At 39.2% G+C, this 15,708-nt stretch overlaps 1 protein-coding gene across 2 annotated transcripts in view; it reads left to right on the top strand.

Annotated features, from left to right (window-relative positions):
- SLIT3 (slit guidance ligand 3) overlaps positions 1-15,708 on the top strand; it is a 474,203-nt gene that overhangs the window by 315,592 nt on the left and 142,903 nt on the right. For both annotated transcript variants that reach the window (XM_064388141.1, XM_064388139.1), the window contains exons 11-12: positions 1,617-1,688; positions 6,865-6,936. In XM_064388141.1, the coding sequence (XP_064244211.1) occupies positions 1,617-1,688; positions 6,865-6,936 (144 nt within the window). The remainder of the gene's footprint in view (positions 1-1,616; positions 1,689-6,864; positions 6,937-15,708) is intronic.

Genomic DNA, 15,708 nt, shown 5'->3' with positions numbered 1-15,708 from the left:
GGGAAGAGTGTGTGCTGCTAATTCTGGTGACAAACACCCAACAATAGTGGCGTGCTGGAGCTCACAGCAATTTGCATTTCACTGTGGACTTGCCAGAAATGAAATGTGTTATATTTAGACCAACTGGAAGGGAAATCTCAGACACTAATTCAAATCACAAAACAAGGAATAGAATTAACTCTGATCACAACCTTTAAGAAATAGATGGCTACAGATATAAAAGAGGGCGAGCACATTGGCTGTACAAGCTGACTGTGCAAATATCAAAATATTTATACTTAAAGAGCTTCTTAGAGTATAAATGAGCTGGCAAATTATCTTATTTTTAAGGGGATTTGTTTCTTGCTCATGAAAGCACAGATCACCAGAGGGATAGAGAGCTTACACATTTCCTCTTTACTATTCCCTAGTACTTTGCAAACCTTGATTTACTTCTCCCTTCTCCCATTTCACTTTATTGTCATTCCTGGTTCTAAAGTTGTTTTTTTTTTTTTTTCTCCCTCTGTATCGCTGCAGCAACTTGAAATGACTGGAGTGCCTCATTTCATCATTCCAATATGTTTTTGTATTTCAATTCTAAGCCATTTTCAACCATAGATTTTTTACTATTTAAACTGTTGCTTTTTAGGACACTTTGGGGGGAAAAAATACACAACATTTCAATAATAAATAAGAGCAAGGTTAAACCACATTTTGGTCTCAGTCCCAACTCAGTAGAAATTTAGCCACCATGGTCAGTGGAATTTGTTGTTTGAGGATCCACTTTTACATTTCTAATGGAGATGAATATTTAAAGTTCATCTGAGGAGAAGCCATTCCTTTTAGCAGGAATTCAGGGAACTTGCTGACAAATACTTGAAAGTACTATGGGGAAGGAACAGAAATTGATCTCAGTGGTTGCTGTAGGCGGTGTCTTAAAGCTGCTTACATTTTATGTTAGTGATACATGCATTTATGGTACTTCATAAAGAATACTTCTTTCAAGTCAAATACTAGAAATAAAAACAGCTGACTTTTTATGTAGTCTGGACCATATTTTAGAAAAGCTTAAATATTTGGTAGTTGGAATAGGAAGATGCAGATCTCTTTTTTTACCCTTAAAACATAAAATACTCCCCACCCTCTTAAAGATGTGAATTCATCTTGCAGTGAATTCAGTCTGGTTCCTAGCATGTTCCCAGGTTGTTGCTCCTGAATTGGTCTGATTGTGCTATTAATCTGTTTTCTAAGCTGTCCCAGCCCAGCCTAGCTGTCAGTTTAAACAGCTACATTCTATTTACAACAGCTAGTCAAGGAAAGGGTCTGTATTTTCTACCTTAACTTTAAAATATGCCTACTATTCTTTATTAATTCCATAAGCCTTAAAAGTGCAATTCCCTCAGCCTGTGACATTTCTTCTAGACCAATTTAGCAATTTAGCAATCAGAGAGATTATTTTATTTTTCTAAGTAATTTTCTCAGTATTTTTTCTATTTAGTGGACTTTGAAATAAAAACATGTTTTGCATAAGACCCTGTAAAATTGCTTTATATTTATATAAAATGTGCTGTCATATTTAACGTGATTCCTGCCTGTAGCTGTATAGTTAACATGTATATTGCTTTGTTTGTTTTCAGACGTTTGGAACAAAACCTCATCAAAATCATTCCCCCTGGAGCTTTCACCCAGTACAAGAAGCTGAAGAGAATGTAAGTTTTAATAAGACCAACATGCAAGAGCAATCATGAATCTTCTAGGTTCAATTCGGTATCTTCATTTTTGAAACATATTGGCAATTCTATGTTGAAATCACTGGGGATTGCACAAATCATCTCTTCAGAGTGTAAGCAACAATGGAACTTGGTTCAGGATGCCTAACAGTGCATGAAATCCTTAATAATGCTTAATTTCACTTCCTATTATAAACGATGTGATTTAATTAGTTGTTAGTCTGTTCAGACTTCAAATCTGCTTCCCCAGAATAGATTCGAAGTTCCGTTTCTCTTCTCATCCGTTTCTCATCTGTTTGCAGCACGTTGGGGTGGCTGACCCCAGTTGTGGCAGGAGCCACGTTCTTGCAGAGCAGTGAGGAGCTCTTTGTAGTGCCTTTGATGTGCTGATGTTGAGATGGTTTGACTGTTTACAAGAAAACAAAGAAACCTGCTGCAGCTTGTTTTCTCTGTTGCTTAATCACCAGTAGATACCCAGATAATTCTTCCTTTTATTACCCCTTGTGTTTTCTCTTTGGATTAAAAAAAATAATAATCCTGGTGTGTAGCAGTGCTGTCATGCAGATAACATGAGGCATTCCCCCAGTCAGGTTTTTCTTTCATTTTTGACTGACATGTGAGAGATGATGTGACAGTTCCACCATGATACAAATCTTGGTAAAGCAATTTACCCCTGCTTCCCCACAGAATGGAGATATTGCTGTTGCCACTGGAGCAGTAACTCCAGAAGTCATTCAGGCTTTGTAGATGAGTGCTAATGCTGCTGGAAAAGTGCCTTTGCAGTTCTCCTCTGATGTGAACAATGCTGGAATTAAGACACTGTCAGCTCATTTCACAGAAGACATTGGATTAGCAGATAGCTTTGGGAAACTGAAGTCAGTTTGCACCATACCATTGATTTAAGGGCAAAATTGCTGTGTTTTCCAGTCTCAGCTTAGCAAGTTCCTAGAGCTGAATAGCTGTAAATATGGATCTGAATATTTAACAGGTCAAATCATCAATCTTAGATGGTCTCTATTCTTCTGTCTCCCTTTCAATATAGCTGTATGTATTTTTAAAGAAGTGCTGTATTGGATAGTAAGATGGTAATTTCAGTGAATAATGATGGATCCCTTTTCAGTGACCTAAATTGTAACTTTTTTATTATTAAAATCACTACACGGTTCTTTCTAAGGTATGACTAATTTTAGATTTTTGTGATGTTTTACTGTCTTTTCACTTTTCATTGATAGATGAAGTATAGTTTCATGGGAGTTGACCAAAAAATATTCTTTAATGTAGATAGCTGCCCTATCCAATGTAGCACTTGCTGTGTGAAATTATTAATGTCAGAATTTCACAGCAGAATTCCATTAGCAAGTGGTGCTAACAGCTTTTTGGGGTATAAGTGGCATACTCATTGAGATCCGAACTCATAATGAAATAATAAGTTATTGTGCCAGATGATCTGTGCCAAAGCTTACTTAGAGTGACAGGATCTTGTGGGAGAACTTGGGACAGGTATTTGGGCTGCAGAATGTCCCATAACAAACCTGATGTTTGGCCATTTGTTTATCCACCTGTCTCCTTGTTAAAGTTTAGTTCCTGCTGGGCACTGAGGGCCTGGATTGAACAACAGTTCTGCTGCACATAGTTTTATTGAGGACATTTGTTTCAGTATTTAAAGATATTATTGACACCATATTTTCAAGATTCCCAGTCCCGTTAACACAAAAATATACTTTGGTGAAAAGATTATGTCCTCAAACAAAAGAATCATCCATCCTTTTCCTTAAGAGGAAGGATAAGTTCAGTATCACTGAAGTTTCTTTAGCCTTTCTTCATTTCTGTCACTTTGATTTCAATGAACAGTGCCATAGCAGGAAGATTATCAATTTAATTAATGGATGCCCTCCTGGGGGTGCAAATGCTGAACATAAATATATTTATTGTTATTGTTGCTATTAACTACTATAATAATATTTTATATCATTCAGAGGATAGTATTAGCATAGGCCTGTAAATTGTATTGTGTTTTTCTCCTTCTGGTGAAAAAATATGCAAGAATATTAGTGATAATAGTCCTCATTTGCAACTCTGTACTCTGTATTTTTATTCTTTACTGAGTATTTCCTGCAAGATAATGAAGTTTCCTTTCCTTAGCTAATTGGGTAACTGAGATTAATTATTAAATTAGATCCACTTGTCCAACATAATCTTGATATGACTTGATATTATTAGGTCAAGATGATAGGAAAAAATTTATATTAATTCAAGTGCTATACTTGCATTTTTCTGTTTAGAATTATCTCTTTGGCAACATCCAGGATGGGAGAGTTATTTTGGTGATCAGGTTTAGTAAAGGAGCTGAAACCTTTTTTGTCTTGGACTTAATCAGAATTGCCCACATTTCCTATCTCTGCACTTCTGAGGCTTTTAACTAACAAGTTTGTAGAGCAAGAGTAAGAGCCAAGTACATGGAATAACTTTGAAGGTTGTGGTTGCACCTCTCTAGCTCTGATGCTTGTAGTGGCATTTCATGTTGTCAGACTAATTTTACCACATTTTAGCAGAAAACACATTGAGATTTCACAGGCTTGCCAGTAGCTCTGTGGAGTTGTGACATTTTTAAGCAGCTTCTACAAACTAAACCGTGTATGACATGGATTTTGCTCAGTACTCTTGTCAGATGAGAACAGTCAATTTTATATGTTGGAGATAATCAAGTAATCTGTTTTTAATAATGTTAGTCAACAAAGAGAGTATTCAACCAATGCTATTAATAGTTTTGTATTTGGCTGCATCTAAAAATAAATCTGTTTTGCTTCAAAATCTTTTGCAGTGAAGACATTTAAGCCATACAGTCATGTGTTACTCAGCAACTTGCTCAGCATCCTTGCTCCCCTGGTGCAAAGTCAAAATCAATTTATGTCCCCAGCTGGTGACTGAGCACAGCCACCCTCCAAGGTGTGTGCAACAACCTTTTCAGAGATTTCTATCATGCTGTCAGAGGTGCAGGGAGGGAGTGTGAGGTGACTGATATCATCCCTGCCTGAGTGCAATCCTGGTAATTTTATTGCATTTCCAGTTGAAGGGGTACACTTCCCCTGAGTGATTCTGAGATACCTAAACTAAGAAAATGAGCCTTATGGCATCTAAATTGTCCTAGTTGTGCAGCTTAGAAAAGCCTCTCTGTGTCTTGATGTAAATGAAAGAGAGAAGAGGACAATCTCACCAAAGCAGGCCAAACACAGGGACAGAAATACCAGGACAAAATTGAATCCCTCTCTCTCAGTCAAGCCAGAAGGAGATGGAGCCTCCTTATCCGACAGCAGTGGAACTTGGGCTCTAATGGAAAGGAAATAATGTGTCTAATTATCTGCTAATGCTGATTGTAGTGCATCTGCATGAAGTGAGAGTGCCGAGCCCAGCGTGGCTTTCTGCACGTTCAGGCACCATCAGTCACACACTCGTTAGGGTCCAGACAAGGGGAGAGAGGAAGGGTGAGAATGCTGAAACTAAAACACTGCTGGAATATTTCAGTCAAAAAACTAGATGCCCCTTTTCAGATGCTTGTTGTTGTTGTTCAGCAAACTCGCATTTTCCTGTGATTTTGGCAGATTTAAATTCCTCAGTATTTAACATTCCTCAATATTTAATGTTCCTCAATAAATAGATAGGACTGATCCACTTCATATTTCTGCTTACTAGATAAAAAGCAGCAGTCAGTCTAAACAAGTTTTACAAAAACCTGTATAAGAATAAAAACAAATGTTCCTACTTTCAAGGTAGTTTGGCTGCTGTAAGTTGAGCTGCAAAACCAAAACTTTCCAAGAATCCTGTCCTGTTAGGCAGGATGTTGTGGCAGAAAACATCAGTAGATTGCAGAGCGATTCTTTATGAGCTTTAAAAAAGAATCAAGCCTTTAAAAAGTTACCAAAAAACCAAACTAATAACTCCCACTTAACATGGCATAGATTTGAAAATAGTTTGAGGACCTCATTAAAATTTTAGCCAACATAATTTGTAGCTCAAAAGATGTAGAGAATGGAAAACATCTTTATTTTCTGATTAGTAAGTTCTCATTCAAGTGATGTTTTATGTAGAGTCTACATAAATGGATGTTCGTGAAATACTGCACTGCTGCGGCTGTCAGTGAAGAGATCTGATACTACTGACACAAGCTGATATCAGCTGTCAGGGAGTGCAGTGAGGTGGCTGAAGGTTGTGTCCCAGCTCAGCACCTGGTTGAGCTGATGGACAGAAAGTCTGGGTGACAGTGACAGTCACGATGAGGCCCCCAGCTCTGAGCACCTGCGTGCCTAGTGTAGAGAGTTGGGCTCCTCGTGTAAAGTTACTGTGGCACAGTCGGTATTTACCTTTGTTATCTGGGCTGGTTATGATTCAAATTGAAGAGTATTTTCCAAACCAGGAGCACATTTTGGTTTAAAAATCCAGCAGGCAGTACTGAGTCAGTCCCATTGACAGCACAGCCAAAGGGTGGAATCTCCCTGGGCTCCCTGACAGGGTCTGCAGTGGGCTGGGGGAGCCCCGTGCTGCTGCCTTCAGAGCTCCACAACTCCCATTCAGCTGCTTGAAGGCTTCCTCCAGTGTCTGAACTTCACCAGATCAGTGCTGAGTTCATTTTGTGCTGCTTGTTTTTCCGAGGCTGTTGAAGCCCAGACCTCAGAGGAGCAGTGCTGGGCTCCCTGCTTTGGGACCAGGGGCTGGGCACTCTGCACGATCCGCTCTGCTGTTACCAAGCTGGCCTTCCATGCCTGCACTGCAATGTTCAGACCACCCTTGTGCTTTGTCATGGGCTGCTCCTCGTGCTTGAGGAGGGCTGCAGAGCCATCTCCAGTATTAATGGCTTTGGGATGGCTTTATCAACATCACTGTTGCTCTTCATAAAAGTCTTCTTTTAACATCCATAAAATCAAAGCCCTTATTAAGAAGGGTGTTCTCTATTGAGTCTGTAGCCTGTCATACTGGCTGATGTTTTCTGATCCCTTCTAGAATTTGCCTTTCTCTACCCTTACATAGTTCATAATTTCTCTGAGATAATATGATCATTTACTTCTGTTTTTATATCAAGTGTGTTCTTCCAATACAGCTAAAATATTTTCATTAAATTCCTGTTTACTAACATTTTATCAATCCTTCTTTCTTTTCACAGAGACATCAGCAAGAATCAAATAACTGACATTGCACCTGATGCATTCAAAGGCTTGAAATCTCTCATTTCATTGTAAGTAGAAAATAGAACTGAATGGGCATTTGGGGAGAGCTTGCATGTAAGAGGAATAAAAATGATAATGTGCTGTCTGGGGGAACATATGTTTCTGTGTGCAACTGCCAGCTTGTGTGAAGCATCTGATCTTTTGTAAATGAAGAATTTTGTAAATGAAAAATGAAATTTAGAAGGGAGGACTGTCTACAAGTCTCTCATAAGGCTGCTGACTTCTGCACTTCAAATCAGTGCATTATTCAATCTTCTGTACCCGTGCACCTGCAGGCTGCTCCATGCACCCCACTCCTCATGGCACACCAAAACCTCACCTCAGGCATGACCGGTGCTGTTAGTCAGGGAAGAGTTGGGGAAATATTTTCATACTGGATTTTTCTTCTATAGTAAAGAAATTACACTCTCTTTGGAGTTTTCTGGTTTATTTGATTTTTTGCAGTGTGCAGTTTTTTTGATTGGTTTTTGTTTTAGTTTTTGGGAGGTTTTTGTGGTGGTGGGTTTTAGTTTGTCTTTTTTTCAAACTAGTTAGGGAAGGACCACATCATAAGAAAATGTTTATATGCCTTAGCTGTAATCACTGCTTTATTAAGCTGATAGGGGACTAAAATATGATTTCATACAGGAGATAAAAGGAAGGTAGGATCTCTTGACAGCCATTTGTTTCTCTTTATAGAGCACAGAAAACTGATTTAGCACCAAGATGAATTTACATGCAGCTGTATTTCAGCCTAGGTACCCACAGCACTATTAAAACAGTTGAGCTTTTAATGGGTATAAAGAGCAATACAAGGTCAGAAGCTGCATATTGAGGATAAACTAGAATAGAGTGGTAGAAGGCCCCACATTGAGAGAAGAAGGAAACACAGCTAGAATGATATTTACCTGTGTTAATTTTAAAAACAGTATGGAAACAATTATCTCATTAAAATTCATATAACCCAGCCTGGTTCTTAAAAATTGTAGTTTGTTTCTGCAAGCTGACATACATTTATTTTCTGAATACTGGATAATTCTGAGAAACTGAATAATTTTTTGGCGAGAAGAATATCAGAAAGTTATTAAGTACTAAACTAACATGTTGCAGTAAACCTGTGAGCCAGAATTCAGAAGGTTTGGCCCTTTTTTGTGCCCTGACTCCAGCTGGGAGAATGCCAGAAATATATATTAAGTGTTGCTGGTGTTTGTTAAATAGTTCAGGCGGTGTTATTCAACATGCTGTGGAAATGGTCAAATCCCTCACTGCTGTCTGGAAACAATTCAGCAAGAAAGTGACATTTACTGAAGGCTACAGTTTTGGCTTGGTATGAAACTACTGCTGATGCTGCAGTGCTGCAGCTTCCTGGTCCTGCAAACCTCCTGGCTAGGAGTGAGCTGGATGGCCAAGACATTTCCACTGGGCTTCACTTCCCAAGGCAGAATTTATTCAGTTTTAGCACAGTTAATTCAGATACCCCCAGGTGGCCTCAAAACACATCAGATTGGACAGGGAGGAAATGAGAATATAAACTGGGCAGGAGTTTATGGTGTTTTGACTTGCAGACAGAAGCAAGTGACATGGCTGTGTATTCTCTGCCCAGTCATCCAGGGCAGTATGTTAAATAAATGGTGTTTGAATATGTTCATATCCAAGTGGGTAAAACAGTGCTTAAGTTAATGCCAGTAGGTTATGGCAGGGAGATAGCAAAGGGAACTGCCTCCAAGTCTTTCCTTTGGTTGCCTCAGTTTCCCTCCACCACTGACACACAAAGCTGTAAAACACAGTTTCTCCTCTCCTTGGCAGCCCTGTTTCAAGGACAGCATCAACCCCAAACTTGAAATTATCAGCCTCCTCCTCTAGGGTCAGTTGTCTGCTGTGTTTTCACTTTCTTTTGAAAGGTTTTGCCCCTGCTGTTCATTGCAGGTAGGTGTTACAAATGTTTTCCCTATAGTTGCCAAGCCATGGTTAGATCCCTCATTTTTCATGACCTGTCACTCAGACTGGGCAGGTTCCTCTCTGTAGTTCTTTCAGTTTCTGAGCCCTAGATACCTTTATGGAGCAAGATGACATGCTGGTCAGCAGAATCTGGGTTTCTCTGAAGAAAGCTTCCCCAGGTTTCTACCCCTGAGAAGTACAGTCTTTTGTCTGAACTTTTCCACAGCCACCAGCCCAACTCAGGCAGGCACAGAAAGACAGAGGCAAGAGAAGAGGACTCCTTGGAGCTGCCAATGACACTGCCCAAGGGGAAGGAACAAGGAGGCAGCAATGAAGTGAGACAGTGGCTTATCAGTGTTTTCCCTCTTAGCAGCTCAGTCTTTTGGGTGCCCAAGGCCCGGTAACTTCTTTCAGCTGCATGTCCTGAAGGAACACTGCTCTGCATACAAGGAACAACTCTTTCTGTTCCTGCACCTCACTCAGGTGCGATTGGTGCATAAATTTTGATGAGACATCATTGAGGTTTACTCTCTGCACAGAGCAGCTGGACTTTGCAGCTGAGTCCCAACCAGAAGAAAGGAGGGGAAAATATTAATGCACAAATGAGAGCAAGCACCTTGGTTGCCATTAAAAATGGAGTGCTGCTGTACAACCTAATATCCTTGTGCTTTTTTTATCTGTTTTTATTCCCATTTTGTGCTCCTCGCTCTGCTCCCTGCTTGCACGCAATCACAGTGCTCCCTGTGGGTCTGGGGAGCCAGAGTGCTCCTCTGGAAGGCAGCCAGCGTTGTTAGTCTGCCTGCCTGATGCAGGCCTGGGTTTAGTGAGTTCTGCTCTGCTTGCTCCTGAAGTCAGCTTGCCTTGGTGTTTCCAGGCAGAAATGCTTCTCAGAGTACTCTGCCTGTTGTGCCTGTGTTGAGATGGTAGGGAAAAAAGTGTATTGCAGTTTTCAAACATAGGAATGTTTATAACAGAAGCTATTTCCTCTAAAATGTCTAAAACTTAAATTGTTTTAAAATGCTAAGTGATCCATGTGCTAGCAGGTCATAAGTTTTTTTATTGTAAATCTATATATTTTCTCTAATAAGAAATTCATCTGTGGGAGTCAAACAGGACACAAAAGGATTATACTTGAAACAACCATTTCTACCTTGGATTTTCTCTGCATTTAGCAAAAAAAGGGCAAGTTTGTTCCTGTATGGTACTCAAGACTTCTCCATTCCCCACATGCAGGAAGAAATAAGTTATTTTCTCTATGCCCATTTTTCAATAAATTTTGTTCCTATTCATATTTTTTCTTTGGAACAAGAAATTTCTACTTAGAAACATTTGGGGAAGCACATAGCTTCTTTTTTTTTTCCTGGTTGTTGCAGAATAAGGAACTGGAATCATTATGTTTTAAGAACTTTTCCCTTCTTTTTCCTGGAGTTTCCTGGCTTTTCCTTTTCTTCTTGTTGTGCTGGAAGAATTAGTCTTGCTATACAATACTTCCTTCATAAAAGTATGGGAGCAAATAGTACCCCTGCATTGAGAAGCGTGGCAGAATTGGTTGGTTGCAAAGGAATGTATTACCTGAATTTGAAGGAAAAGTTAGAGAAACACTGTTTGTAGTACCTGTGCTTGTGTTCCATGGTTAGCAGGGCTTTTGCAGGAGCTGGAGTGGTTAATAACAGCCCAGAGCATGGGGGACAATAGGAATAGCTTAGTGTTTCAAGACTGCTGCACACACTTTCTGAAGTAAATTAATTTTCCATTTAATCAACCCAGAATCTGTCTGGTATCGGTGAGAGAATTGTATCAGCATTTGGTTATTGTTAATAGTATCAGAGATACATGTGGTCCTGGGGTCAGTAAAGCTCCCACAAATGCAGGTTTGGAAGGCCATATCCAGACTGTCTGGGGACCTTTTATGAGATATGACAAAACAGTCTGAGCCTTCAGGGTGTTAAACTGCATGAATAAGTTTTAGACTATTGCAGAGGGAGAATTCCTTTGGTTTTGTTCATATACTGAATTAAGCTAGTGAACACTTTAAAAGCTTAGATCAGCCTGGGCACAAAGACAAGAGACAGCTTAGGTTTTGACATAGCAGTCCCATTTAGACCATCATCTCCTGGGTGATGATGTATGGGGTGTCATTCATGGTGATTTGAAATCTGCAATAAAACATTGTCTATTGCAATAGCTGACAAACTTATTTTAAGGTAACAAATTGCTTTGGATGATTTTACTGTGATTTATTTAGCTTAGCTTGTTCTGAAGAAATATGAAATAGTGCAGGGGGAAAAAAATTACAAGTCAAAGTTTCTTTTAGATATTAGAAATTTATTGCTGTTTTTATCCCTATCAATTCGTCCTCTTCTGAAAACCTGAATTCGTGTTGAGCCTGTGCCATGTACATAGCTTGGGAAATATAATTCTTCCTAGCAAGAATTGTTTTCACAGTCTGAAGGAAAGTTAAAAGCATTCTGAGGACTGAAAAAGACATTGCATAAAGTCACAATTTGACACTTCAGTAAGAATGTTTCAGCCCAGCCAAAATAAAGGAACACTTAGCTGGAAACCATATGGTCTAAAGTAAGGGATTCTGTGCTAGGCTTTCATACCTCAAAAAACTTTGTGTCACCTTCAAGGGAAAAATCTCTGTATTCTGTGATCTGACTTAATGAAGCAGCTAAATTGCAACTACATTTGCAAGTTAGGAAGCTGAGGAGCAGAGACATAAAAGAAAGAACACAGCAATTATTGTTTCACACCCTTCGAAGGTGGTGTGTTAAACTTCAGCGCATCTGAAAGGCCATGTAGTGGTAAAGTCAGTGCAAATTCCCTCTTTTTAAAATGGTGCAAGAAGTCAGAATGGATAGAGACTGTGAAGAATCAGTGTAAATTTCATGTTTGAGGACCCTTCTACTGAAGGTTTGGTCCATCAATGATTATATTGTCACCCAACATATTTATGGCTGCGTGTGCTTCCTGTGCTTTCTTTGTGTGTGGTGTGTCCCACAATTGCAGATCAATCTATGCAGTGACTGTTTTCACTGTTTAATCTTTATTTTAGAATATCATGGGTTAAACAGCAAAACGTGAAGCTTAGTAGTAACAATTAATTATTTAATTGGAAATTTAATATCTAATATGTCTTGGGATGAATACATCATTAGGGGACTATTAAAATATGATGCCAGAATCAGGCTGAAGCAACACAATGCCTCATTTGTGACTGTTTTATATTTGTATAGCTTCTTGTTGCAGATCCATAATGACTCTTTAGGGTGCTGCTCCCAGGGATTTCCAGAGCTTGCAGTGCTGCCAGGGGTTTGTGCTTTATGTGCTGTGGTATTTGTCAGACCCGTGGCTGACTTAGCCTCCTAAAGATGAGGAGCCAATGAAGAATCAGGAGCCCACACAAAAAAAACTTAGTAATATTTTTGTGTTCTAATTAATGTTCTAATTCACTGGTTCACTGTCTATTGGCAGCAATTACTGAAGTACTTTTATTTTTATTATATGTTAACTTTGTTAGTGTGTTTTTAATTAAGAAAAAATGCTTTGTGTCTAAAATTTCAGGTGCTTTGGGATAGAAGAAGGGTTGCTGTTCCTGTGCCAAGCTTGCACATTAGCCAGGACACCTGCATGTCCTGCAACATGTGTGGGGGAAGCAAGTGAACACCATTTTTAGAACTTGTAGTGTAAAAGGGCAAATCTCCTAAAATTTACCTCAGCTGGTAAAAGCACTGGAGATATAAACGAAGTTCTTGAATCAAATTGGTCATGTTTCCTCCTATATGGCTTTTTTAAGTTGGTGTGTGTTTGTTTGTTTTTACTTTGTTTGGTTGTTTGTTGTTTGGTTTGGTTTGATGTTTTTTGTTTTGGGGTTTTTTTTGTTTGTTTGTTTGTTTTGTTTTTTTTCTGTGGTTGGTTTGCTTTATTTTGTGATTTTCTGGGTTTTTTTCTTGTTTTTGTTGTTGTTTTGGTTGGTTGGTTGGTTTTTTTTTGTTTTGTTTTGTAGGTTTTTTGGGTGTACAGGTTTTTGTTTGTTTTTTGTGGGTTTTTCTCACTTTGTTTTTTGGGGTGTATGTTTTCCTTGTATTGTTTGTTTGGATTTTTTCTTTATTTGTTTGTTTGGGTTTGGTTATTTTTGTCAGGGTTTTTGTTTGGCTCCTTTTCCCCGGAGCTGCAGCAGTGGGGCCCTGGGCTGAGAGCAGGGAGGTGGGGAATGTGGCAGAGGAGAGCAGGGTCCCTGTGGCTGCAGGGCTCCCACCAGCCCAGCCCTGCCCAGGGCAGGATCAGAGCTGGATCAGGGCAGGAGCCAGCCCAGGTGATGCTCCTCGGTGGGAGTGTGCTCTGCTGGCTGACACAGGCAGAGAACTCTGAGCAAAGCAGGTTTTTTGTGCTTTTCCCTGCAGCAAAGGGCAGTGGGAGCTGCACTGAGGAGCTGCAGAGCAGAGCTGCCCTCCCTGTGCTGCCCCGTGTGCCTGCAGCCCTGGCATGGCATGAGCTCATTTGGCTCTGTGCAGTGCTGAACATGAATATGAATTAGAGACAAGTGCCTGAGCTCTCATACTGACTTTTGTTTAGCTGCTAATCTGTTTGAATGCTAATGTGCCACATGCACGTAAGCCAAATTAGTTTGGAAAATGCTTATTTTCCTTTTCATGGCTTCTAAAATTCATTTTATAAGCTACTTTGATCTATTTTACTCAAAATAGTAAAGAAGATGTATAAACACATCCAAGGTTTAAAGATCAGTAGCACACTGCACTGTGACCTTCTGACTCTCAAATTAAAAAAAAAAAAGAATTGCTTTGAAGGTCTTATTTTGATATTTGCATTCAGTAATGCCATAGGACATCAGTGTTGATATTTCTTTAAGGTTTTGTTTTACCTCTACAGCCAGAATAACCCTTAGGCTGGAGTGCCCTTACTTTTCCATGGGCATTTTGTAAAACTTAGCTTCTCAATTCCTCTTTGCAGTTGTACTATGCATTATTGATGAGCACTGATGATCCTTCTCCTTCACCAAAGGAAGGAAGACATTTCTCTGACATCCCAGAGTTTGCAGTCTAAACTCAGTCTACAGATGACACCTAAAGCTAAAGAAAGCTAAAGAGAGGTTTTTCAGAAAGACTGGGAGGTGAAGAGGAGTCATACTGGGTTCTCTGGGCATTGATGTTTTAACCTTTTACAAATATTTTATTTGCAGAGGTTTTGCTTTTGCTTCTTAATACAGGTGCACACATCTTTGTGTAGAAAGAAATCTGTCAGTCAGCCTTTCACATGTTGATTTAGAGCCCAGTGAAATCCAGGGACTTGAATGTTCTGTCTAAATAATCCTGTTAAACATTTCCAAGTTCAGCCACCATTTCTGTCCAGCTTTGGACAGATTATCAAAATCTTCATGTATTACATTACATTTTGTTGAAATAGGAGATAGTGTGTGTTTTCTGAAGCTAAAGTTAAGAAACAATCAGAAAAATTTGGAAGCATTCATTGCTCACAAGAAACACTAATGGGAGCAGCACATTACAAACACCTCCTGACTCTGTACTAGATAGAGAAATTGTTAAATTTGTTTAGAGAAAATAGAATGCTGGATGACCCTGAGTTTCTTGAGGAGCACTTCAGTTCCTGCTAAACCGCAAAAGTAATGAAAAATTGGGTTTCAGTTTAGATTTTGGTATTTAAATGGTGTTACTGTGTTCAGGCTCAGAAATGAGCTGCTCTGGAAGGCTCCCACAGGGGTGATGGACTCCCAGTGACTGATGAAGAGTAAGCTGAAGTGGTGATGCTCTGGGAAGGCCAGGGGGTATTGGATAAGGTCTGCCATGCTAAGAGTTTGTTTTTCAGCATGTTCAACTCTTCCTAATATTTCAAACATTGTCAGGCAGAGTAAGCCAGCATTTCAGCCAACATCCAAGCCTCACATGGTCTTTTGATTCATTGCCAGCCTATTGTTCCACATTAAAAAGTGAGGGAAGCAACAAATTTAGTGACACACAAGCTGCAGAGTTTTGGCATTTGCTGGTTTATAACCATTTGCCATGTCCTATGTAGAGCATAAAAATTACATAAATTCTGTTTTTTCCCAGTTTGAAATGTTTAGGTAAGGCAAAATGTTGTAAGAGGAAGCCTCATCATCTTCCCTTTTACCAGGACTCACAAAAGCTCCTGAGCCACTCTCTGTTTTTTACAAATGATACCGACCTGCAGAAATGACATGAGCTCATACTTCAGCCATGATTGAATCTCTGGTGTTCCTGTCATACATGATTTTGTTCTGATCACTGGATAACACATCTCAGCATAATGGTGCTTCTGTCTCTCTTCCCCCTTCATTCAGTTTCTAAAGATAATATATGTGCATTTCTCCATTTGAAATATGAAATATATTTAATGTTAAAACTGAATCATAGCTATCAGGTCATATATTTATGGTTGATTAAATATACACAGTGACTCTCATTTTTGTTATTAAAGCTTTACTGATTTTTATAACTAAGCTGTACCTAAATTATTTTTGAGTTCCTGAAATATATGTCTATTTCCAGTTCAGGACAAATTTCTTTATATTAGTTCATTGAAATGGTAACAGCAGCTGGTGAAGCCATAATATTTTATCCAATGATGCCTGTGTCACATTTCATGCCAATTACTGTATCTTAAGAGACTCAGTTATATGAAATTTTATCGACAACCAGCTTGTGCTCTCTGGCTTTTAAATTCAGTATTACTGAGCAGAATTCTAGGGTTTTGCATCAGACAATGTGCCTTTCAGTGGCTAAAATATTTCTAAAGAGGATGGAAAAAAAAATCCTTTAACAGAATGAAAAATATTTCAGATACAGTTTTTGGATGATGTCCAG

Source organism: Passer domesticus, chromosome 13 (assembly GCF_036417665.1).
Source record: "Passer domesticus isolate bPasDom1 chromosome 13, bPasDom1.hap1, whole genome shotgun sequence".
Taxonomy (NCBI): domain Eukaryota; kingdom Metazoa; phylum Chordata; class Aves; order Passeriformes; family Passeridae; genus Passer; species Passer domesticus.
This window is presented reverse-complemented; position numbering and strand designations above follow the sequence as displayed.